This window comes from Dendrobates tinctorius, unplaced genomic scaffold (assembly GCF_039654945.1).
Source record: "Dendrobates tinctorius isolate UK_male_01 unplaced genomic scaffold, ASM3965494v1 ptg000075l, whole genome shotgun sequence".
NCBI classification, from domain to species: Eukaryota; Metazoa; Chordata; class Amphibia; order Anura; family Dendrobatidae; genus Dendrobates; species Dendrobates tinctorius.
Genome location: NW_027361743.1, coordinates 31,044,064 through 31,069,246, shown reverse-complemented (window position 1 = coordinate 31,069,246; position 25,183 = coordinate 31,044,064). Strand labels below are relative to the sequence as shown.

Below are 25,183 nucleotides of genomic sequence, written 5' to 3'. Positions count from 1 at the left end.
CTACAGACTTGTTCGCTGTGTTCATGGCCCATGTGTTCATATTTTATAGATGTCTTATTACAGGGTTCCATTTCCTTCATATTTATAAAACAGCAGCATCATTATTTCAAGCTGCGTATAACACCTTTGAGTTTATTTACCCATTTCTGGAGGAAAAAAAGTGATTGTGCAAAAATAATGCTATATTACTAAAGCACAATTTTGTAATGGTCAGAACATTAAAACCAAAATTTGGATTTTTGATGTCTGTATACACCCTAAAGCCTCGTTCAAACGTTTTTGTTTTTTTTTGTTTTTTTTTACATATGAGAGAAACAGACTGAGTTTAATTAGTGATTTTCATCAGAGTTTGGTCAAAATTTCATCACTGATGACAAAAAAAAGAAAGTTTGCACCTTGATCTGTCAGTGAAGAAAAGACAGCACCCAGATGGCATCCGGGTGCTCTACGATTTTTTTCACTGATTCATGGACTTTTTATTGCCGATTTTGATCCAATGCTCTGATCAATATTGGCCTTGCCTCCACGATTATACACGGGCCACTTGGTCCAAGGAAAAGATCAGACATGTAAACAGATTTTTTTTTTCACAGACACAAGTGCTATACGTGAAAAAAAAAACTGATAGGACTCGTAGGTGAAAAATTGACATGTGAATGAGCCATAAGGCTCATAATGAATTTTGCATATCTTATTTCTGCATGCCTCTCATTAGGAATGGCCTGCGAAGCACGAGTCTTACTCAGTGAGGCCTTTCTACGGGATACCAATCTCCACTTTCTGCGCTCCTACCCCCTCGCACTTATGCAATGTCTGTTAAGCAGCCTATGAAGAAATTAAAGAACCTACAGCATATAAAAAAAAATTACCAAAAGTTTATCATTCTTAAATGACTGATCAAACATAGCATCCACATCTTGTAGATTGTGAATATTGTCTGATATCTGGAATAATAGAAATATATAATGAATTAAAATTGAAAAAGAAAATTAATTTCTGGAATCCAGAGCAACCTATGTCCATTTTGCTGTTTCTTTGCCAGTAAGGGCAGGTGCAGACGAATGTATTACCGGTCCAACAAAACATTGGATCGCACCTGGACCATTGTTAGTCTATAGGGCCGTGCACATGTCCGATTTTTTTTTCCTCCGACAAAGACTGTCCATGGAAAAAAACACTGTATGTCCGAGTTTGATCTGATATTCCGAACACACTCGGTCATGCAAGTCAATGAGTGCGTGGGAATTATCTCGACTGCTCTTGGATGAAATCGTGCCCTGACACAATAGAGAAGATGGAAACATTATGTTCTCCATCTTCTCACCTGTGCCCTTAATCTTTTAACATGTGAGGATCGGATCACACTGTGCTGACAATCCGAATAGACACCGATCTGTGTGTCATTTACATAATCGTCCCTATTCTTTTGGATGAGAAGGATGAGAGAATCTACGGCCGTCTGAATGATCCCTAAGGGCAGTTTCACACGTCCAGATAATTTTTCCGGTACCGGAGCTATCTGTGTCCGTGTGTCCATGTGCATACGTATGCCATCCGTGTGACATCCGTCTGCTATCCGTATGTCCGTGTGTACCATCCGTGTGCTGTCCGTCTGCTGTCCGTGTGTCTGTGTGTCTGAAAAATTATTTTCAATGTTAACCCTTTGACTTTTAAAAACGCACACGGATTGCACACGGACAGCACACGGACAGCATCCGTGTGCGGTACATGTTTACACGGACCCATTGACTTGTATGGGTCCGTGTGATCCGTGTTGTTGCACAAAAACGGACATGTCAGCGTGTTTTGCACACGGACACACGGTCCATGAAAACACGCTGACATCTGCATAGACACAGTCATTCGAATGTGTCTACATGTGCCAGTGTCTCCGGTATGTGAGAAAACTGTCACTACACGTACCGGAGACACTGACGTGTGAAACTGCCCTAAAGAAGTTTGTTCTAACGTCACAATTTGAATACTTTGCATGTATCATGCACATTGGTAAAAAGTTATGACTTTAGCTTCATATCACTTTGCAATAGTAATGCTTGCTTCAGTATATATTGTGCATCTGTTTTGTCTGTATTTGTCTTATAGAAACTCCATAAATTTGCTTTCTAAGTGAAAAGATGGAGCTATAACTGCGTACTCTGATAATTGTACATGACATATCATCCAAATCATATCTGTACTGTAAGTTGTTTTCATGAATCTGCGGGAAACTGCTGCAAATAATATCTTCTTTCCGTTTATCAGGCCGCCCAATGTTTTTTCATAATTCCCAAATGATGTACTGTACCAAGTAGGGCAGCACAGTGGCTCAGTGGATATCACTGGTGCTTGTTGCAGTGTTGGGGTCCTGGATTAAAATCCCACAAAGGACAACATCTGCAAGGAGTATCTTCTCTCCGTGTTTGCGTGGGTTTCTTTCGGTTTCTTCCGACACTCCAATGAAAGACGATTTAGAATGTGATCTCCAATGGGACAATAATACACAAATCAGAAAAGTTGAATGTATAACTTATGTTTGGAAAGAGAAATTTCGGAGTAAAAGCTATAAGACGTAAAATTCTTACCTCGAAGGCTGAGGCTACATGGGAACTTTGGTCAAGACACCTGCTACATTGCAATGCAATACAAAGAAATGGGCTGCATTGTGACAGTCATTGAAACAAGTAAGTCACAAAAAATACGACGCAGTTGGACTTCTTTCGATTTTCTTATCACGGTGGCGGCACCCTTGGACTCAGTGCAACCCTATTCACTTGTATTGCACTGGAAATTAGGAGCAACACCTGGAGACATTAGGTCATGAGACAAGTGTCATGACCAAAGTCGCCATGTAGCTCCAGTCGGCTGAGGCTCTAAGGCGAAATGTGTGACATGACAGCAGTTACGCTGACAGCCAAAAACATTTCCGTGACATCCTTTGTGAAATGATTTTAGAGTCCTGAATTTGTTATAAATAAAACAACCAAGTGGCAGACAAGTCACATTGAAGTCTAGAGCAAGTGCGTCACGTGTGACTCGTGACCAGCAACAGAAAAGCCAACACATTTAGAAAACATTTGTGACTCTGTGTCGCACGTGGCAATGAGAAAGCATAGGAAATTATTGCATCCTATATTGCAATTGTTACGCCCAGCTGTGGCGCATGTGGATTAGTGGACCCACTGTGCCACAGAACCGCGCCTACCAAGGAAGGGGCGTGGCTAAGTGGCTACCTGGTGTTCACTGGAGCCTCTAGTGGTGAGGTCAGACTTGTGCGGCAGGTAGCTGCAAGGGACCACTCCTAGGTAGGAACTGGTACTGCAGCTGTTGACCCCAGGAGTCAGGTACTCTGACACTGAAATAGGGCTCCGTTCAGACTAATAGGTTCCGTTCAGGATCACTGCAGAAAGGTTACTGAAACGGAGATTCCGATAGGGAACTGTTTAGATACCGGCCGCACCAGGACTTAGAGAAAATGTTCAGGAGCTAGCCACAGCGGGACCAGGGGAGTTCAGTAAGAGGTCTGGCCGCACCAGGACCAAGGGAAAATGTCCAGGAGCTAGCCACAGTGGGACCAGGGGAGTTCAGGAAGAGGTCTGGCCACACCAGGACCAAGGGAAAATGTCCAGGAGCTAGCCACACCGGGACCAGGGGAGTTCAGGAAGAGGTCTGGCCACACCAGGACCAAGGGAAAATGTCCAGGAGCTAGCCACACAGGGACCAGGGGAGTTCAGGAAGAGGTCTGGCCACACCAGGACCAAGGGAAAATGTCCAGGAGCTAGCCACACCGGGACCAGGGGAGTTCAGGAAGAGGTCTGGCCACACCAGGACCAAGGGAAAATGTTCAGGAGCTAGCCACACAGGGACCAGGGGAGTTCGGGAACAGGTCAGGCTGCACCAGGACCAGAGGAAAATGTTCAGGAGCTAGCCACACATGGGCCAGAGGAGTTCGGGAACAGGTCTGGCCACACCAGGATCAGGGGAAAATGTTCAGGACAATGGCCACACCAGGATCAGGGTTTCAGGTTCAGTACTTGGCCACACCAAGACCAGGGATTAGGTTTCAGGGCAGTGGCCACACCAGGACCAGGGATTCAGGTTCAAGATCTGACAACTCCGAGACCAGGGATTCGGTTTCAGGGCACTGGACACACCAGGACCAGAGGAACTAACAGCTCACTAGTAGGGGAGACTACTGGGAGCCATTATGCAGGTGAACTAATTATACTAAATGCCTCTCAGCAACAGGCTGAGGGCATTACACTATATGTGTCCTGCCCCTTTAAGAAGAGGAGGCGCACTCACGCAGCCAGGAAGTGCAGGCTGCACAAGACATGTCCCTGCGGGGCTGGAGCACTGAGTATGCCAGCGTCCCTGCATAGAGGGGAGACCATGCAGGGGAGCTGGCAATAGCGTTACAGCAATGTATCACTGCGATTTCTGGGTCGCGTGTCACATGTCGTTATGAAGTCCTACTCTAGTTTTTAATATTTTTTAGATACATTTTTTCAGTGTAGTTTTATCTGTTTATCTATGTATTTTTTCCTTTTTGTATTTTACGGTTTTGCCTGTGTTTCCTATCCAGGTATATTGAGTATTACTGATTTCCGCTCAGCTAACAACATACTAGCCTGCTTATGACCCACAATAAAAACTGATTAACTAGTGAAGTTATAGCAGCAAAGTGTCTATTAACTGTTAATGTCAGCAGCATAAATTTTTATTATTATTGAGAATTCACACGTGCGTTACAATTCTGCACAGCTTTGTTTTATGTCACCAGTTATGTACACATTACACGTGTGCTGCGCTTAACAATTCACGCAACGTGGAGGGGATTTCACGAAAACTCACACCCCCTGAGCGTAAAAAGACGCATGTATGATTTTTGGTGCATTTTTTCCCTATAGATTTCTATAGAGAGCCTCAAAATATGCTTATTAAAAACATAATTGCATTTTAAAGTGCAAAATGCCATCGTTTCGGGAAAAAAAAACATGAATAAAAAAAGCTGCTGAAAATCTGCACCAAAAATGCAATAAAAATGGAAAACTTAAAAAATAAGCAAATCTGTGACAATCCATGCTGCCTCCTTTTTTCTTTTTTTATTATTTAGATAGATAGATAGATATAGATAGATTGATCGATAGATATGAAACAGATAGATACGATTCATAGATAGTATATTTTTACATTATTATTATTTATATTTTTATTATTCTTATGTTCAAGCACTCATTATATGGAGGGGAGTGTATAGAATGCTCCATGGTCACGTATTTATCTCTATTTACGGTCACATGATCCATTTATCTGTAGCGATCACTGTGATATTTCTTCAGCTATTATAATGTCACTACAGTGATCTGTAACAAACACATTGGTAACAAGTAACAATGTCTATCGGCCTAACCGACCGCTGCGCTCTGCAAATGACTTTCGACTAACCTCTGCCCTAATCCGTACCTCCCACTCCCGACTCCAAGACTTCTCCCGTGCTGCGCCAATTCTCTGGAATGCTCTACCCCAAGATATTAGGACCATCCACAATTTGCATAGTTTTAGGCGCTCGCTCAAAACACATTTGTTCAGAGCGGCCTATCACATTCAGTAATCAAAGTCATGTTATGTTTGTGTGTGTGTGTCGCCCATTCACTATCTCCATCTAACCCCCACCCCCTGAAGATGACCGGACCATCATTGTAAATACATCATTGTAAATACAAACCTGTGCTTTGTATCTCCCCCACCTCATTGTAGATTGTAAGCTCCCACGAGCAGGGTCGTCTTATTTCGCTTTAATTATTGTATTGTTAACGTTGTTACTTATGACTGTTGTGTTTGAAACTGTTCAACTGTAAAGCGCTGCGGAATATGTTGGCGCTATATAAATAAAGATTATTATTATTATTATTAATGGTGGGAACACTGACAACTGAATTTCGTCTGCAGGAGATTCAGGGAATATTTTATGCCAAGAGGTGGAGGCCCCGGCCATAGCTACAGGACCTGATAGGAGAAAAATAACAACTATGATATGGAGATTCTGGCTAATAATACAGCTGTGTGACTACCATTGCTGCAATCACACGCCTCCGACACTTGGCAAAGAGCAATGCAGGCGCCGAGGAATGATCGGCCATCAGAAGAGCTCACTGCAAGAGCCACACAGGGATCACACACAGGGATCACACATGTACAACACACAGGGATCATACACAGGGATCACACATGTACAACACACAGGGATCATACACAGGGATCACACATGTACAACACACAGGAATCACACACAGGGATCACACATGTACAACACACAGGGATCACACACAGGGATCACACATGTACAACACACAGGGATCATACACAGGGATCACACATGTACAACACACAGGGATCATACACAGGGATCATGCATGTACAACACAGGAATCACACACAGGGATCATACATGTACACACACAGGAATCACACACAGGGATCACTCACAGGGATCATACATGTACAATACACAGAGATCACACATGTACAACACACAGGAATCACACACAGGGATCATACATGTACAATACACAGGGATCACACATGTACAACACACAGGAATCACACACAGGGATCATACATGTACAATACACAGAGATCACACATGTACAACACACAGGAATCACACACAGGGATCATACATGTACAACACACAGGAATCACACACAGGGATCACACACAGGGATCATACATGTACAATACACAGGGATCACACATGTACAACACACAGGAATCACACACATGGATCACACATGTACAACACACAGGAATCACACACAGGGATCATACATGTACAACACACAGGAATCACACACAGGGATCACACATGTACAACACACAGGAATCACACACAGGGATCATACATGTACAACACACAGGAATCACACACAGGGATCATACATGTACAACACACAGGAATCACACACAGGGATCACACATGTACAACACACAGGAATCACACACAGGGATCATACATGTACAACACACAGGAATCACACACAGGGATCATACATGTACAACACACAGGAATCACACACAGGGATCACACACAGGGATCATACATGTACAACACACAGGGATCACACATGTACAACACACAGGGATCACACACAGGGATCACACATGTACAACACACAGGAATCACACACAGGGATCACACACAGGGATCGCACACAGGGATCATACATGTACAACACATAGGGATCACACACAGGGATCACACATGTACAACACACAGGGATCACACACAGGGATCACACACAGAGATCAGACACAGAGATCACACATGTACAACACACAGGGAGCACACATGTACAACACACAAGGATCACACACAGGGATCGCACATGTACAACACCCAAGGATCACACACAGGGATCACACATGTACAACACACAGGGATCACACACAGAGATCACACATGTACAACACACAGGGATCACACACAGGGATCACACATGTACAACACACAGGAATCACACAGAGGGATCACACAGGGATCATACATGTACAACACACAGGAATCACACACAGGGATCATACATGTACAACACACAGGAATCACACACAGGGATCACACACAGGGATCACACACAAGGATCATACATGTACAACACACAGGGATCACACATGTACAACACACAGGGATCACACACAGGGATCACACATGTACAACACACAGGAATCACACACAGGGATCACACACAGGGATCGCACACAGGGATCATACATGTACAACACACAGGGATCACACATGTACAACACACAGGGATCACACACCAGAGATCAGACACAGAGATCACACATGTACAACACACAGGGAGCACACATGTACAACACACAAGGATCACACACAGGGATCACACAAGTACAACACACAAGGATCACACACAGGGATCATACATGTACAGCACACAAGGATCACACACAGGGATCATACATGTACAACACACAGGGATCACACATGTACAACACACAGGGATCACACATGTACAACACACAAGGATCACACACAGGGATCACACATGTACAACACACAGGAATCACACACAGGGATCACACATGTACAACACACAGGAATCACACACAGGGATCATACATGTACAACACACAGGGATCACACATGTACAACACACAGGGATCACACACAGGGATCACACATGTACAACACACAGGAATCACACACAGGAATCACACACAGGGATCATATATGTACAACACACAGGGATCACACATGTACAACACACAGGGATCACACACAGGGATCACACATGTACAACACATAAGGATCACACACAGGGATCACACTTGTACAACACAGGGATTACACATGTACAACACACAGGGATTCCACACATGCACAGTACATAGGGATCACACACATTTACAGCACACAGGGATCGCTCACAGGGACCATACACAGGGATTACACACATGTATAACACTCAGGGATCACACATAGGTATCACAGCCTCAGGCACTGCTTCTGCCTATCATAATTATCATTTGTTAACTATCTAAACATCACAATGGTCCATGATTTAAACTTATTTCTCTCTATATTGTTTCTGTTTTCCTACTATAGATATATATATATATATATATATATATATATATATATATATATATATATAGCCTATAGATCTGTCATATGCCGACCTACCTTTTAAATACCTCACTGTGTTACATCCACAATCCAAACAAGAGTGGTATTAAATAATGACAAAGTAAACTTATGATAGAAATTCACCCAGATTTCACACAACCTTTATCTGATATTATGTGTGAACAGAACAACGAAAATATAAATGAAAACGCTTGTAAGACGCATGTGTGTAGCAGATTTTAATTCGTCAGTTGAAATGGTAAGGAAGCATCTCCTATGTACACTGGATACATTATTTAATCTATCATTTCATTAATAAACTACTTTCCCTGTAATCTGTCTTCTTATAAATATTTATCTGTGTATTAATATACCTATTTCTATATTTTAGGTAAATCAGTAATCTATATCTCTGTTATCTATCTATCATCTATATACTGTATATTATCTATCTATCTTTTATCTATCTATCCACCATGACATAACACACTTAAATAACTGCATCATACCAAAAATATGTTAAATAACTTCATCCTTAAATTTTAACTGAAGATCGCACAGATAAATACATAACATCACTTTCTCTACTTTTACCAACAGAAAAACGAAAATATTTTCTCTATAGCAATAATTATAATAATTGATGTTGATGATATTGATTCTAATTATAAGCAGAAACTAAAGAAATTGGGAAGACGTGCAAATTCCCTATGAAAAATGTCAGATGTTACCTGTATATAACTCCTCACTATAACATTGTTTCTTGAAAAATTCAGACTGTTCTGTAATTATTGATAACAGTTATTGTGCGTTATATATCATGTGGAAGTCTGCATATAAAATATATAGATAGATTCATGCCTAAAATAGATAAAGATGCTAGATAGATATGGGATAGATAATAGATAAATAGACATTAAATAGAAAAATAGCAGCACAATTAAGTGTAGGGTGCAGAGCCTCACAGGTACATACCAGTCCTTGTATATAGGTCAAAAAACGTTGAAGCAGCACACCATAGTGTATTTATAAAGTGCTATTTTATTAGCCCAAATGGCGACGTTTCGGTCCTAGGTGTGGACCTTTTTCAAGCTTGAGAAAAATTTCTTTGTACTGATTCCATGTGGACACTATGGAGCTCACTGAGGGTAAATATTCCTCCCCTATAGATATACCACCCATACAGATATACTGTAACTCCCCTATAGATGTATCACCCCTATAGATATACTTCTCCTATAAATATACATCTCACCTATAGATATAGCTCCCCCATAGATGTACCTATAGCTAGATCGCCCCTATAGCTATACCTCCCTTATAGATATACATCCCCTATAGCTATATTGCCCCTATACTTATATCGTCCCAATAGATATACATCCCCTATAGCTTTACATCCAATATAGCTATACCTCCCCTATGGAACTACCTGCCCTATATATACACCTCCCTGATAGATAAGTCCCCTGTGACATCCCCTACAGCTTATCATCCCCTATTGAAATACCGCCCCGATATATACATCTCCTAAGTAGATATACCTCCCTTATTTATATACCTCCCCTATATAGACACCTCCCAAATAGATATAATTCCCCTATAGCTATACATCCAGTACAGCTTGTCCTCCCCTATAGAAATAGCTCCCCTATATATACACCTCCCAGGAAGATATACCTCCCTTATTCATATACCTCCCCTACATAGACACCTCCCAGGTAGATATACCTCTCTTATTTATATACCTCCCCTATATAGACACCTCCCAGGTAGATATACCTCTCTTATTTATATACCTCCCCTACATAGACACCTCCCAGGTAGATATACCTCCCTTATTCATATACCTCCCCTACATAGACACCTCCCAGGTAGATATACCTCTCTTATTTATATACCTCCCCTATATAGACACCTCCCAGGTAGATATAATTCCCCTATAGCTATACATCCAGTACAGCTTATCCTCCCCTATATAGACACCTCCCAGGTAGATATACCTCTCTTATTTATATACCTCCCCTACATAGACACCTCCCAGGTAGATATACCTCCCTTATTCATATACCTCCCCTACATAGACACCTCCCAGGTAGATATACCTCTCTTATTTATATACCTCCCCTATATAGACACCTCCCAGGTAGATATAATTCCCCTATAGCTATACATCCAGTACAGCTTATCCTCCCCTATATAGACACCTCCCAGGTAGATATACCTCTCTTATTTATATACCTCTCCTATATAGACACCTCCCAGGTAGATATACCTCCCTTATTTATATACCTCCCCTATATAGACACCTCCCAGGTAGATATACCTCCCTTATTTATATACCTCCCCTATATAGACACCTCCCAGGTAGATATACCTCCCTTATTTATATACCTCCCCTATATAGACACCTCCCAGGTAGATATACCTCTCTTATTTATATACCTCCCCTATATAGACACCTCCCAGGTAGATATACCTCCCTTATTTATATACCTCCCCTATATAGACACCTCCCAGGTAGATATACCTCCCTTATTTATATACCTCCCCTATATAGAGGTGATAATGTGCTGTAGGAGTCTGGTCAGTGGTTTCTGCCTGACCCTCAGAGGTTCCACTGATGGGGGGCCGGATCCTCCCCGGCTGGTCGCCCCTCACCTGGGGCTGGTCGCCCCCTACCTGGCTGCATCTTGTTTGCCCCCTGGTTTTGGCTCTATTGACTTGCGCCCTTTGAACCTGTGCTTGGAGGGTAAAGTGCAGCCGGTCTGCATTGGAAGGAGGAAGCTCTGAGACAATAAAGGCTGAGCACTCAGTGTGATCAGGTCGCTGCCCTCTCCTTATCTCACTTCACATGCAAATGGTGGCGAGGGGGGGGCGCTATCTGCCCCATGACGTCACCTGCCACAGGCTCTGCCATTACTAATACGGGCTGGTGCACACTGTGCGACCATGTAGTGGCGGCCAATGAAGGCGCCGAGACCCGGGGCTGAGGGAGCAGAGTGCAGCCGAGCAGCATGCGGAGAGCTGGCGCCAGCCTGCCACCATGTACGTGAGCTACCTGCTGGACAAGGACGTTGGCATGTACCCGGGATCTATGCGGGGCCACCCCGGGCTGCAGAACTTCTCCGCTGCCCCCCAGTACCCCGACTATGGCGGCTATCACCATGGCCTGAGCTTAGAGGGGGCTGCTCCTTCTGGCTCCCCCGCCTGGATCACACCTTATGGCACGGCTAGAGAAGACTGGGCGCACGCCACCTACCCCACTGCACACACCCCTCTAAACCCCTCTCCAGGGGGCAGTCTGGGCTACAGCCCCGTGTCTGATTACCCCACGGGGCAGGTGCAGGGACCACCCTGTGTTGGAGTGCTGCCAACAGGGCACCAACCTCAGATCTCGCCAGGGATGGCAGATGGGCACCGGAGACACCACTACGACTGGATGAGGAAGCCAGCCACTCAGGGAAACACTGGTAAGAAGACGAAATATGTGTCGTCACCAGATGTATCGGCCATGCAATAATTAGTACGATCTGGATCTGGGAAAGCTGGGTGATCGGCTGTCATCACTGCTTCCCATGGGATATGCCTCTCAGCTTTTCCTGGGCTCCTCCAGAATTACAAAATCATTCCTTCCTTCCTATGGAATCCACTGGCTAATTGGACAAATGTGCCATTCAGGAATCCAGGAAAGCTGAGTGACAGCCCGTTTGGAAAATGGCACAGTAGCCATACTGGTTGTCAGATTCTCACTGAAATAAGTGAAGATAGGTTTTATAGGATGACAGCAGAAGATATCTGGGAATTTAGGATGTAAGGTGGAAATAACACTTCATGCTGATTGTTTCCAGTTATAGAAGGCTTTTATAACCAAGTCCTCAGCCATGGCCCCTGCAGATTGCATTACTTTCCTGTCTCACTCAGCTGATAGCTAGGAGACCATTGGGACTCAGGGCTGTCCATACATGAGGGTCGGGATCTACCTGTGGGGGTTTCCTTCTTGTTGCCTTTTATTATGCAATTGGTATTAATTGGTTTATTTCTCGGGAAATGAGCAGTTCATGTGGAGCCATTCACATGTAAGGAGTGGAGTCCATATTTCTGAGGTGGACACTATGACATGGGCATATATGATCTTATCTGGGACATCCAGAGTCTATTTCTGCCCTGAATCAATGCAGACACCTATAGTGAAGAAGATGAGAGCGTAAAAAGGAACCGAATGGAGAGATGACTGGCAATACAATCCATGATCTATGCATTTATGGCATGCGCTTATTGTTTGTGTGCAGTATTATGTACAATGGTGATGTCTCGGTGCAGTCCAGCGTATAAACCTATATGTATATAAATGCCATTAACTATGATGGACGTTATATGGGTCTGAATGCATCAGCTCCATGGAACCTATAAGGTTAGGATTAGTAGTGAGGCTTATGGACATTAGATGGTTCATCATGTCTGAGCACTAGAGGGTTAAGTTTTATGGAGAGTGACGCAAAAAGTGGATGGTTGATATAGGATTAAGGGTAATATTACAGTGAAGGGAAATTAATAAAGTCTATGGACATCATATGGACATCATAGGTTTAGTAGTAGTTAAACGAATGGACATTATAGTGATAGTATTGATGGACATTAGAGGGTTAGGGATATTATTAATGTCTGTGAACATTGTAGGGTTAGGATTCCAATCTGTCAACATTATAGGGCTAGGGATACGGCTTATGGACATTATAGGGTTAGGATTACAGTCTACAGACATTATAGAGCTTTGGTTACAGTCTATAGACATTATAGGGTTAGGATTGCAGTCTATGGACATTATAGGGCTAGGATTACAGTCTATGGACATTATAGGGCTAGGATTACAGTCTATGGACATTATAGGGCTAGGGATACGGCTTATAGACATTATAGGGTTAGGATTACAATCTATGGACATTATAGGGCTAGGATTACAGTCTATGGACATTATAGGGCTAGGATTACAGTCTATGGACATTATAGGGTTAGGAGTACAGTCTATGGACATTATAGAGCTAGGATTACAGTCTATGGACATTATAGGGTTAGGAGTACAGTCTATGGACATTATAGGGCTAGGATTACAGTCTATGGACATTATAGGGTTAGGAGTACAGTCTATGGACATTATAGAGCTAGGATTACAGTCTATGGACATTATAGGGCTTTGGTTACAGTCTATAGACATTATAGAGGTAGGATTACAGTCTATGGACATTATAGGGCTAGGATTACAGTCTATGGACATTATAGGGCTTTGGTTAAAGTCTATAGACATTATAGGGCTAGGATTACAGTCTATGGACATTATAGGGCTATGGTTACAGTCTATGGACATTATAGGGTTAGGATTACACTATGGATATTATAGGGCTAGAATTACAGTCTATGGACATTATAGGGCTATGGTTGCAGTCTATATACGTTATAGGGATAGAATTACAGTCTATGGACATTATAGGGCTAGGATTACAGTCTATGGACATTATAGGGCAATGGTTACAGTCTATGGACATTATAAGGTTAAGATTACACTATGGATATTATAGGGCTAGGATTACAGTCTATGGACATTATAGGGCTTTGGTTACAGTCTATGGACATTACAGGGCTAGGATTAAAGTCTATGGACATTATAGGGTTAGGATTACACTATGGATATTATAGGGCTAGGATTACAGTCTATGGACATTATAGGGCTATGGTTACAGTCTATACACGTTATAGGGATAGAATTACAGTCTATGGACATTATAGGGCTAGGATTACAGTCTATGGACATTATAGGGTTAGGATTACACTATGGATATTATAGGGCTAGGATTACAGTCTATGGACATTATAGGGCTATGGTTACAGTCTATACACGTCATAGGGATAGAATTACAGTCTACGGACATTATAGGGCTAGGATTACAGTCTATGGACATTATAGGGTTAGGATTACACTATGGATATTATAGGGCTAGGATAACAGTCTATGGACATTATAGAAAAATATTCAGAATTGAGAGTCCTCAGTGGTTGATACCTTTTAATGGCTAACTAAAAAGATGGTAACACATTGCAAGCTTTCGAGACTACTCAGGTCTCTTCATCAGGCATAGACTAATACAAAATCTGAAGAGTCACATATTTATGCACAATACAACACAGAAAAAATGCAATAGATGAGACAAGTGACGTGAAGCAGAACTATCATTATGGGAGAGGGAAAAACATAAATATTGGACCAGTTCATAGATAAGGAGTCCGGATGTTTTATTGTCCTCTGATTGGGGTCTCCTAATGTGTTGTGTGATGCCCCCACACGTTCTTAGGAGCAAATTCCTTTATTGATGTAAAAAGACATAAATCCATGCGACACATTTATACATACATACATTCATACTTTCAGCTGCATTACATCTAACGTGGTGTACTTAATTATTTGTACTAAATGTCCAACTGGGGGTCTGAATGTGGGGGAGACAGGGCAAAAGCTTAGAACAAGGATGAATGCTCATCGTCACACAATAAGAGAAAAAAGAATGGATCTACCTATGGCAAAACATTTTTGTACACCTGATCACAGCAACATGGATATGAAATTACTGGTATTGAAAGGTAACTTCACATCTCAGAGAGAGAGAAGAGTCTGTGAGTATAAATTTATGACGACCTTTGACACTCTCAGTGCTGGAATGAATGTGTCGCATGGATTTATGTTTTTTTAAGGAATTTGCTCCTAACACCGTGTGGGGACATCACAACACATTAGGAGACCCCAATCAGAGAACAATAAAACATCCGGACTCCTTATCTATGAACTGGTCCAATATTTATGTTTCTCCCTCTCCCATAATGATAGGATTACAGTCTATGGACATTATAGGTTTAGAATTACAGTCTATGGATATTATAGGATTAGGATTACAGTCTATAAATATTATAGGGCTAGGATTACAGTCTATGGACATTATAGGTTTAGTGTTAAAGTATATGGATATTATAGGGTTACAGTCAATTGGCATTATAGGCTATGATTACAGTCTACGAACATTTTAGGGTGAGGATTACAGTCTAAAGACATTTATAGCTCTAGAGTTAGTATTAAATTCCAAACAACAAAATAAAAAGAGATACAAGCCCAATATAGCCAGACAAGGTAAGTATGTACATATATACCAAGTAATGGATGAATACCAGTGGGAAGAACAGAAATAAGCTTAATATGACATCATAGTGACTACTGATTAAAGACTGCCCACATAGTAAACTCTATAGCCCCTCTGCAAAAAAGATGGTAAGACATTTTTTTTCCACATATACAGTTGTCTAGCCACAATTAATAAATTATTACACAGTGTATATACATAAATAGCAGCACATTCCAAAAAAACAACCTTGCTAAGGGAGTAGTAGGGAGGAGTGTGAGGGGAAAGTTGAGGGGTCAGTGTAAAGTTTTCTTTTTCTGATGCGACAAAGTCCGGCGCCCTGTCCCTTGTCATGTAAATGTCCCCTGAAGACTGATTGCAGACAAGTAGGGACAGGACCGGGTGCAATTCTGCACTCACCCATCTGTCATTGGGGCAGAGCTTTGATATCCACCTTGCTGAAGCATTGTCCATTCTGGGGACCGGAAAGGACACAGGACACATAGCAGTAAACAGCGATTTGTAGCACTGGGATTATACTGGGATCACTTCCCACCATGCAAATGCATTGGAGCACAGAATGTTCTCAGGCATCTATACAGATACTCAATGGATGGATAGATAGATAGATAGATAGATAGATAGATAGATAGATAGATAGATAGATAGATATGGGGTAGATAGATAGATAGATATGGGATAGATATGAGATAGATAGATAGATAGATATGGGATAGATACATATGTAATAGATGTGATAGTTAGATAGATAGATATGTAATAGATAGATATGAGATACATAATAGATAGGATGCAGACAAATGAAGGCAGCACTCCCAAGATGAAAAAAATATTGACAGTTTATTGGCCCATGTGCGATGTTTCGGTCCCAAGTGTGGACCTTTTTCAAGCATGAAAATGGTCCACATTTGGGACCGAAGCGTCGCACATGGGCCAATAAACTTTCAATATTTTCTTTTTCTTGGAGTGCTGCCTTCATTTTTTTGGATCCTAGCATGAGGTTTGGTATTTGCCTGGAAGGATTTTTTGCACCCTCTGTGTTCTTTTTGTGCTGCTTTTTGTTTTCTGCTTCTAGATAGATAGAATCCGACAATACATAAGCACTTGTAATAGTTTACCCCAAAGGTAACTAATGTATTGGTGGCATATTGTAATGCTGTGGCTTGGTGGGAGCAGTCATGTCGGCTATGTGCTGCTGTTATCAGGGTCTTCTGCTCTAGTATGAGGACTATCTGATCTAGTAGTAGGTGTTTAATAACCACCAGGCTATCTGAGATCTGTACAAAGCACTACAAAGAGCCCCTGTGTAGATACAAGCAGAATCAGAAGGGTCTCGGCAGCGCTAATGAATGGATGACACCGCCTCAGACAATACACTACAAGCAGATCTTATCACAGAGAGGCCTTTCCAGCTTCTACATTGTGTTTGAATTACCCTATCTGAGCAAATGTCGGCCTGGACTTTCATCCTGCAGCCATTTCTATATACGACATTTGAATAAATTAACCCAAGAATTCAAGATATTGTGCTAAAGAGCATGACCCAGCCAGATATAAGGATAACAGCAGCATGCACAGGAGCAAGAAGCTGGGAAGACATGCTGCCATATGCACCCTGGACTACAACGCTCATCATCCTGTAAACCACATAGATGTAACAGGCAGAAGAAATATCAGATCTAAATATCACTGGTTGATACTGCTGGGACTGTTAGTTCCACAAAGGCGAAAAAAAATGGTAAGGGATAAGCTGCTAAAATGACAAGTAACTGAGATCCAGAAAAGCAAAACAAAGTCTTATATAAAGTATATGCAATCCAAAGAATATACCACAAAAGGCTGCTGGGATTTGTAGTTCTACAAGGCTAAGTTAAAATGAATTTATGAGGATTTGCAGATCCACAAACATCGATTCAGTTTAGTTTGGCATCAGTGATGTTACATTGTTACATGCACAGAGTGCACAGGAATATATATATATATATATATACACACCAATTCCCAGGTGATCAAGCCATAGCTGAGCCATACAGAGAGTGCCCCTTGTATTGGGGGTGAAGCTGGATGATCTGTGCTCAGTAATTCCCATTTATCAAGTCCTCAGCACAATGTAAACTAGAGGTTCCTGGGTGGTAATTGTGCGGTTTACAGCAGCCATCATATTAACCGTGATTAGTTGTAATACGGCAGCCATTTATGTAGAGAGGCTCCAACACCTCCAGCAAGGAGATCAGCCTGAAGAATGAGCTATTAATGAGCGCTATACCCGGCTGCAGGAGGCTATACCGGGGACACCAGGCTCAGCAATCCCTGTGATCGCACTGATACCAATCCGATCTGTAATTTGATTTGTGATTTCTTATTAGAAACTGAATATAACGAAAATGATACATGAAAGACTAAAAGACTACTGCTGCTAATCACACACTATATATATTTATATATGTGAGTGTGTGTATATACACACATAACACGTGCAATTTATATACGCATGTACATAAAATAACGTATCTAAAATTCTACAGATAATAACAGTAAATGAAACATTTCATATATATGTGAGTATACACATATATAATATTTTTATACTGTTTATTTAGTATTAGGTTTTCAATCTTTACACAACTCTGCTGTACAGATGGAACATTTCTCCACTTTCTTTCTTTTCTTCTTCCCTTCCTTATTTTACATTTCTCCACTTTCTTTTACTTCCTTATTTTCTTTCTTTCTTTCTTTCTTTCTTTCTTTCTTTTTATCTTTCTTTCCTAATCTATCTATTTATCCATCTATCTATCTTTCCTTTATTATATTTTCAATTAAATTTATTTTCGCAGTCATTTATTTTAGATTTCCACATTAAAATTTCCATAACAGTTACTACAGTCAATAGACATTATTTCGACAAAAATGTTCCCAGGAGTAAGTACTTGCATGATCTGTTATGGATGAATATTAGAATTTGCAGCGTAAATTCATATCAGGCATTGGGGATCTGCTTGTAGGATGTACCGACCATAAATCTGGCATCCAGATCCTGAATATCTGATCTCATCCATTTTATGACATTTCCTTGGCTGATATTTTCCCATTTTTGCATTCTGAAGAAATAACAATTAATTAATAAGCCATCATATGTGTGTGGGGTTTTTTTTAAGTGGAGTTTATATTTTCTTTCAGCAGGGGGTAAAACTCGGACAAAGGACAAATACCGGGTGGTGTACACCGACCACCAGCGGCTGGAGCTGGAGAAGGAGTTCCATTACAGCAGGTACATCACCATCAGGAGGAAAGCGGAGCTGGCGGTCACCCTGGGGCTCTCGGAACGACAGGTATGTGACCACGGCTGCCGGGATTATTAATGGGCCATTAATGCCCCTGATAAGCGGGGACAGCAGCGGAGTTATTAATGAGGCCAGTGTCAGGGAGAGAGGGCATTACTTCTGCATCAATCAGAGCAGAAAGCACAGAGCAGAACACGGAGCACTGCTGAGAAAAAGGGGCCACAGCTACTGCTGGGAATCTCATACATATAGATATATTAATATATTACACATACAGGGGTGTAATATTATATATACATATATATATTAGATGTATATATATATATTGATTGGTAATGATATACATTTATACATTAATTTATGTCTGTGTTCACATATAATGTGTATATATATATATATATACACTTTGGAAAAACTAATGTTTATTTGGTCCTGCTAATCAAGTTTATCTATCTATCTATCTATCTATCTTTCTATCTAGCTATCTATCTATGCATATATATATATAAATATTTTTTGATAGATAGATATATATGTATGTATATATAATATATATGTATATTTATGTATATATATACATATATATATGAATGTATATTGTATATATTCACACCCATATAATGTCTTATCATATATATGTATAAATATATATATATGTGTGTGTGTGTATGTATAAGTTATAGATAAATAGATAGATATGAAGAAAAAATAAAAGAGGCAGCAAAAAAAAGGGCGTACTTTTATTAGCCCATGTTTTGGGTTCCTTATCTACTTGATAAAGGTTCTTTGTAACTGAAATGTCACCACCCCACATGGGCTAATAAAAGTCCACCAGTTTATTTTTGCTATTTGAAGTGCAACTGGTTTATTTTTGGCTTCTCCACTTTTTTTTTTCCCCCCACAGATGAATAGATAGATATTGTCCAAATATTTTTATTAACATTTTCAAACTAAAACAAAACATAACATGTTAACACGAAAGCAAGTAAATCGATAGATATTGGCAATTTGTACAAAAATGGAGAAAATGATGAAATCTCACCTGGCACAAACATAGGTCAGGTAATCTCTTTGAGTAATTTATAAAGACATTTCTATTTGTGGAATTATTTTTTACAGATTTTGTTACATTTTTTCATTATGGATTTCAGATAGCACAAAAATCTATTAAGAAATTTTATGTTAAAAAAACAAACTGCTGCCTATAGAGTATTTAACAGAAAGAATTTCCTTAGCTATGCACCCCCCAAAACAAACGCTATTACTGTAAATGGAAATGCTGTGTTACCATTCCAATGGTAAAGGAATTTTCCTCCACTGATTTGTTATCAACATTGAGGGAAAGATATAAGTGATCACTGATTTCATCTGTGGGATCAGTTTAAATTTTCTGTAATACATTTCCTTTTCTGTTACTCTGGTGGGATCTGCCAAAAATGGGCTAGGACCTATGAGACTTCATGTCTGAGTATTTACACTGGGGAACACCTGTAGGTCAGGTCTGGCCAGTCCAGCATGTTCCTCATTACTGCAGCTCACATGTCAGGCTTATTGAGATGATGTATAATGCTTAAGCGGGCTATCAGAGAGCCTTATGTTAGTCCAATTACCAATAACACCTTGGTCAATATAATTAAAGACAGATGTAAGTAAAAAAATAATGTCTTTATTTAAGATAATACAAATACCAAACCACCAAGTAATAAAATGTGATACATACAAGAACAGGGCAGCTATACAACCATACAAGCAAAGGTTAACACCATCATGATGGACCAGTCTATTGACCCTTTACAATAAAATAATTAAAGTGCATAGTGCAATTCAATGTAACTAGCAATGGTACTTCAATGAAACATATGTCCATGCAAGCAATGCAGAGAGGACAATACAAAGGGTCAAAAACCAGCTCTCTAGTAAAGCTACATAAATACAGTGACCCACACCCTATGCCCCTTAGATAATGATCAGGGGCTACAGAGTTAACATATAAATGATCACTAAGACTGCCTCATGCAGAGCTTACCCATGGTGGCTGTATAACAAGTGCCTTGACGCGCGTTTCGCTGTGGCTTCCTCAGGGGGTAATGAGATGAGATGATACAGTGTTGCAGCTTCTTGACATGTTTATTCTTTTTATTATTTTTTTTTGGTTTAAAGAAGAACCAAATTGTCCAATTTTGTTGCAAGTTCTGACCTAACTACCAATTTCAAGTATAGGAGGTTTCCTAAATGAGTTTTCATTTTTCTTTCCCTATTAATAAAGTGTCTGCTTCAATGTTAAAACTACAGATGCAACCTCTACTGTACTGGATTATATATATATTTTTTTAAAATTAATTTATTTTTCTAACAAATAAAATATTTAATACTAAAAAGATAATAATAATCGACGAATGCAAGTATTTGAAAGCATGAACAATAGAAATAAATAGATTACAAATTATTTTTATCATTTAAAAAAAAAAAATTGTATGTGAATATTACGTATAAAGCCAAGCTATTGGATACTAGCGGACTATTATAAAAAAAGTAATAATTGAAAGCTTTACAAAAAAAAAAAAATCAATTATTCATTCCCATTTAACCACTTAGAGCAATTATTTTAATGATCTATGATATAGTTATAGAATTTTTGAATATCCAATATTGATGATAGAAATTTAAAAAAAAAAAACATGAATGGTAAAATACGCGACTCCTAAACAAAGGCATAATTTGAAAAATCCGGTGTTCAGTTTTGTTTTAGTTGGTTTTGCTACCATTTCATCTCTGTAAATCAGACTAATTTTGGAAAATTCAATTCCTAACTATAATTACTCTTAACCATTGGTTATTGTAGTAAATAGTAATATGTTCATGTGCAATTCTGAAACTCACCATTACTATTCTCACTCCTTTCCTTTTCTTTGCTAGAATATATTCTAATGTACTGTTTAAAATGCACAAATAAAGCGAAAAGAAGCAATTTAACCTAAACTTCAGAAATTGTATCTAAATAATAGAATAATAGAATTGTAAACTTCAGAAATTGTATCTACTTGCATTTTATTTACTTTATTTTTTTATGAAAAACTCAAAACAACAAAAAAGTGCTGGGACTAAAGTGCAATTTAATAATATAATGATCACATAATAATAATAATAATAATAATAATAATAATAAAAGTATTTTTTTCTTAAATGTAGATTAAAAAGCATATACTGTATGTATTCATCATAACAAACACAAAGTTATATTGGTGGGTGCGCCAAAACGTAAACGCTCATAAGAAACAGGCGCCAATCGCTATGCACAGCAATAGATTTATTTTTAAACCTATAATAGTGACTACAATTAAGATATTATAAAGAAGGTTTAATCATCAAAATGTGAATTATAATACATTATACAGTATAAACATAAATTCAAAGTTAGTTAGATCATCCATGATTTATGAGGGGATAACAGATGAATTGGTCAGAACCATACATCATGTATATCATTTTCAGGAGCAGACGTATATGTAGCTTCTAGCAATAAACCATTCTCATATTTTGCTGACTGTGGTATTAATATATATAGAGACAGATTAGGGTATTGTATTCAAATCCTTTCCTTTCAGAGACACATAATTGCGATAACATTACAAAATGCATAGTGCTAATAGCGCCATGTCATATATGTGGGAAGTGCATTAAAGTGTAAAAAAAATATATATAATGTTCATACCATGCATGTTGATAGTATAGTGCAGTGTGCTTTTAGGTAAGAGATGAATATCCTGGGCTATGTTAAATATATGGCCAAAGAATATGTATACACATTCAGTAGAGTAGCAGAGTCCTCCCAGAATCCCCACGAGCGTTTCGCCATTGCTTCTTCAAAGGGGCAGATGTGCACAACAGTATATGCAAAAAAAAAAAAAATAATCCATATGCTTAATAAGAAAGAGTAATATCTAGAATATATATAATACAGACTAGAGTTGAGCGAAACAGGTCGGTCAGATTCAAAAGTCGCCGACTTTCGCCAAAGTCTGGTTTCATGAAACGAAACCCGACCGCAGTGTGAAGTAGGCCATGCGGTTGGCGACCCAAGCGCCAAAGTCAGGTTTCGCCGAATGCTTGCACGTGACTTTTTTCAGCCAATGAGAGAAGCAGAGCGTAGCATAGCGGGAGCGTAGCTGGAGTGGGAGAGGGAGAGAGAGAGGGAAGAGAGAGCGAAGAGAGAGAGATTTCGCCGCCTCTAGGGTTAAAATTCGTGCCAGGTGTGTTTACAGTCCTCCACTCACTGCCGACTTTTCTCCCCATTGACTTGCATTGGGTTTCGTGTTTCACGACTTTTCCCTATAATCGGCCGATTTCATTCGACTCGACTTTTGAGAAAGTTGGGTTTCATGAAACCCGACTCGACCCAAAAAAAGTCAAAGTCGCTCATCTCTAATACAGACTTGTTCGGATTGGGGGGTCATAAAAATGATTTCCCTGCAGGATAAATCCCATCAAGTGCAGCTAGTGAGAAACGAAAAGATAAATCCAGCTTGGCAATCGTGCAATCTTATTTATTCAGGTCAGAACAAAGTGAACAAATTGAAGGACATAAAATAAAAAAAAACTTAACGATGAGCTGGAAATTCTCCTTTTTGCTAACAATGGTAAAGACCTAGTTCACCTACCAAACACCCGACGAGCGTTTCACAAAGGTTTCGTCAGAACATCGCTATGTCTTTACCATTACGTGCGCTATCTGCATGTTATGTGAGTTATTCTGCAGGGAATCGATTTTTTTCTGCCGCTCTCCCCCAATCTAAATTAAATCAATTGCAAAATTTCAATAAGTGAATATGAAATTACTATTTTATTGTACCACCAACTCTATAGAGCAGATCTTGCTCTTTTCCAGCTATCTGACCAGTGCTATATACCTCCATGCAGGTGCAGACATACCTGCAAAGGATGAAGAGATGACATTACTTTCTTTGCCTTTAACAAAATATCCAACTTTCATACGTAATCCCTCCGATATTATTTCCAGTTAAAGGGTGTGAACGAGGGTCTATAGTGGGTCAGATATTACTAGTTGATAGGGGCAAGGTTGAAAAGTAACATGCCACTTATAAACTAGAAGGTATTCATATATAGACATATAAATCATGGTGAATCCAAAATGTTTCTTCCTTGCAGGTGAAGATCTGGTTCCAGAACAGAAGGGCCAAAGAAAGAAAAATCAACAAGAAGAGGATTCAGCAAACTCAGAATGGGCCGAATGATGAAGACCCTCTCAGCCCAGAACCCTCTTTGAGTCACATGATGCCCCTGCCTGGCACCAATGTGGGCACAATGGCAAATTCTGTTGCTCAGTGAAGTCGGCATCTATAACTTTTTTTTAGCTATGAAGCCAAAAAAGTCCACCATGCGCCACTCCGGACTGTTAGACTTGGTGAGGACGTTCAGAGCCCGCCGACTGACTATAAGTGGCGCTACGGAGGATAGACTCTGATGAGAAGGATGAGGGCAGCCTCTTAAGAGAGTAAAGGGGCGCCGCATGGATGTCCAGAGCACCCTTACATGGGAGACTAAAGAAGCACTGTGTGCATATCCAAAGAACCCACTTTCTCCTCCAAAAATGTTTGTTTGCTTTTTTTTAAAGTAGGAATCATTCTTCTAAGGCTGTAAAGCTTTAGTAGCTAGACTCGAAATTATAGGGTTAATTTTAATATATTGTCTCAAAAATAATAATTGAAAAAAAAAAAGAAAAAAAGACTTTCTTCATTGATAATTCTCAGGGATGAAACGTGTTTACTTCAAGGTCTGAACACTATAAAATATTTCATTGGAAGAAGGAAAATGTTTACTGGCCCGACGAGCAGTATTGCTCGGGGCGTTCTTTAGATGTCGATGGTTTTGCTTATTTAAGCCCTTTGATTCCAAGCACTGTTTGGGGAAAATATATATATATATATAAAAAATGAGTTTACAAGTCTTGGGTGGGGGATCTATAATTATTTGGAATCTTATGATAACCACAAAGGCGGTGATTTAAAATTTGCAGTTAAGGGATGGTCTAAACTTGGGCAGCTTAGGCTATGACC

At 40.0% G+C, this 25,183-nt stretch overlaps 1 protein-coding gene across 1 annotated transcript; it reads left to right on the top strand.

The window, feature by feature from the left end:
* The first annotated feature begins 11,464 nt into the window (after positions 1-11,464).
* CDX2 (caudal type homeobox 2) lies at positions 11,465-25,133 on the top strand. The gene is made up of 3 exons (XM_073583144.1): positions 11,465-12,117; positions 19,006-19,157; positions 24,276-25,133. Exons 1-3 carry the CDS (start codon positions 11,691-11,693, stop codon positions 24,453-24,455), a joined length of 759 nt encoding a protein of 252 aa, XP_073439245.1. The 5' UTR covers positions 11,465-11,690; the 3' UTR covers positions 24,456-25,133.
* Positions 25,134-25,183: the final 50 nt, after the last annotated feature.

What these genes read in the sequence shown, in the direction of transcription:
- CDX2 (XM_073583144.1), top strand. Translation starts at nt 11,691, where the DNA reads ATGTACGTGAGCTACCTGCTGGACAAGGACGTTGGCATGTACCCGGGA. An exon ending in AGCCACTCAGGGAAACACTG is followed by an intron (nt 12,118 to 19,005) that starts GTAAGAAGACGA and finishes ATTTTCTTTCAG; the next exon opens with CAGGGGGTAAAACTCGGACA. An exon ending in TGGGGCTCTCGGAACGACAG is followed by an intron (nt 19,158 to 24,275) that starts GTATGTGACCAC and finishes TCTTCCTTGCAG; the next exon opens with GTGAAGATCTGGTTCCAGAA.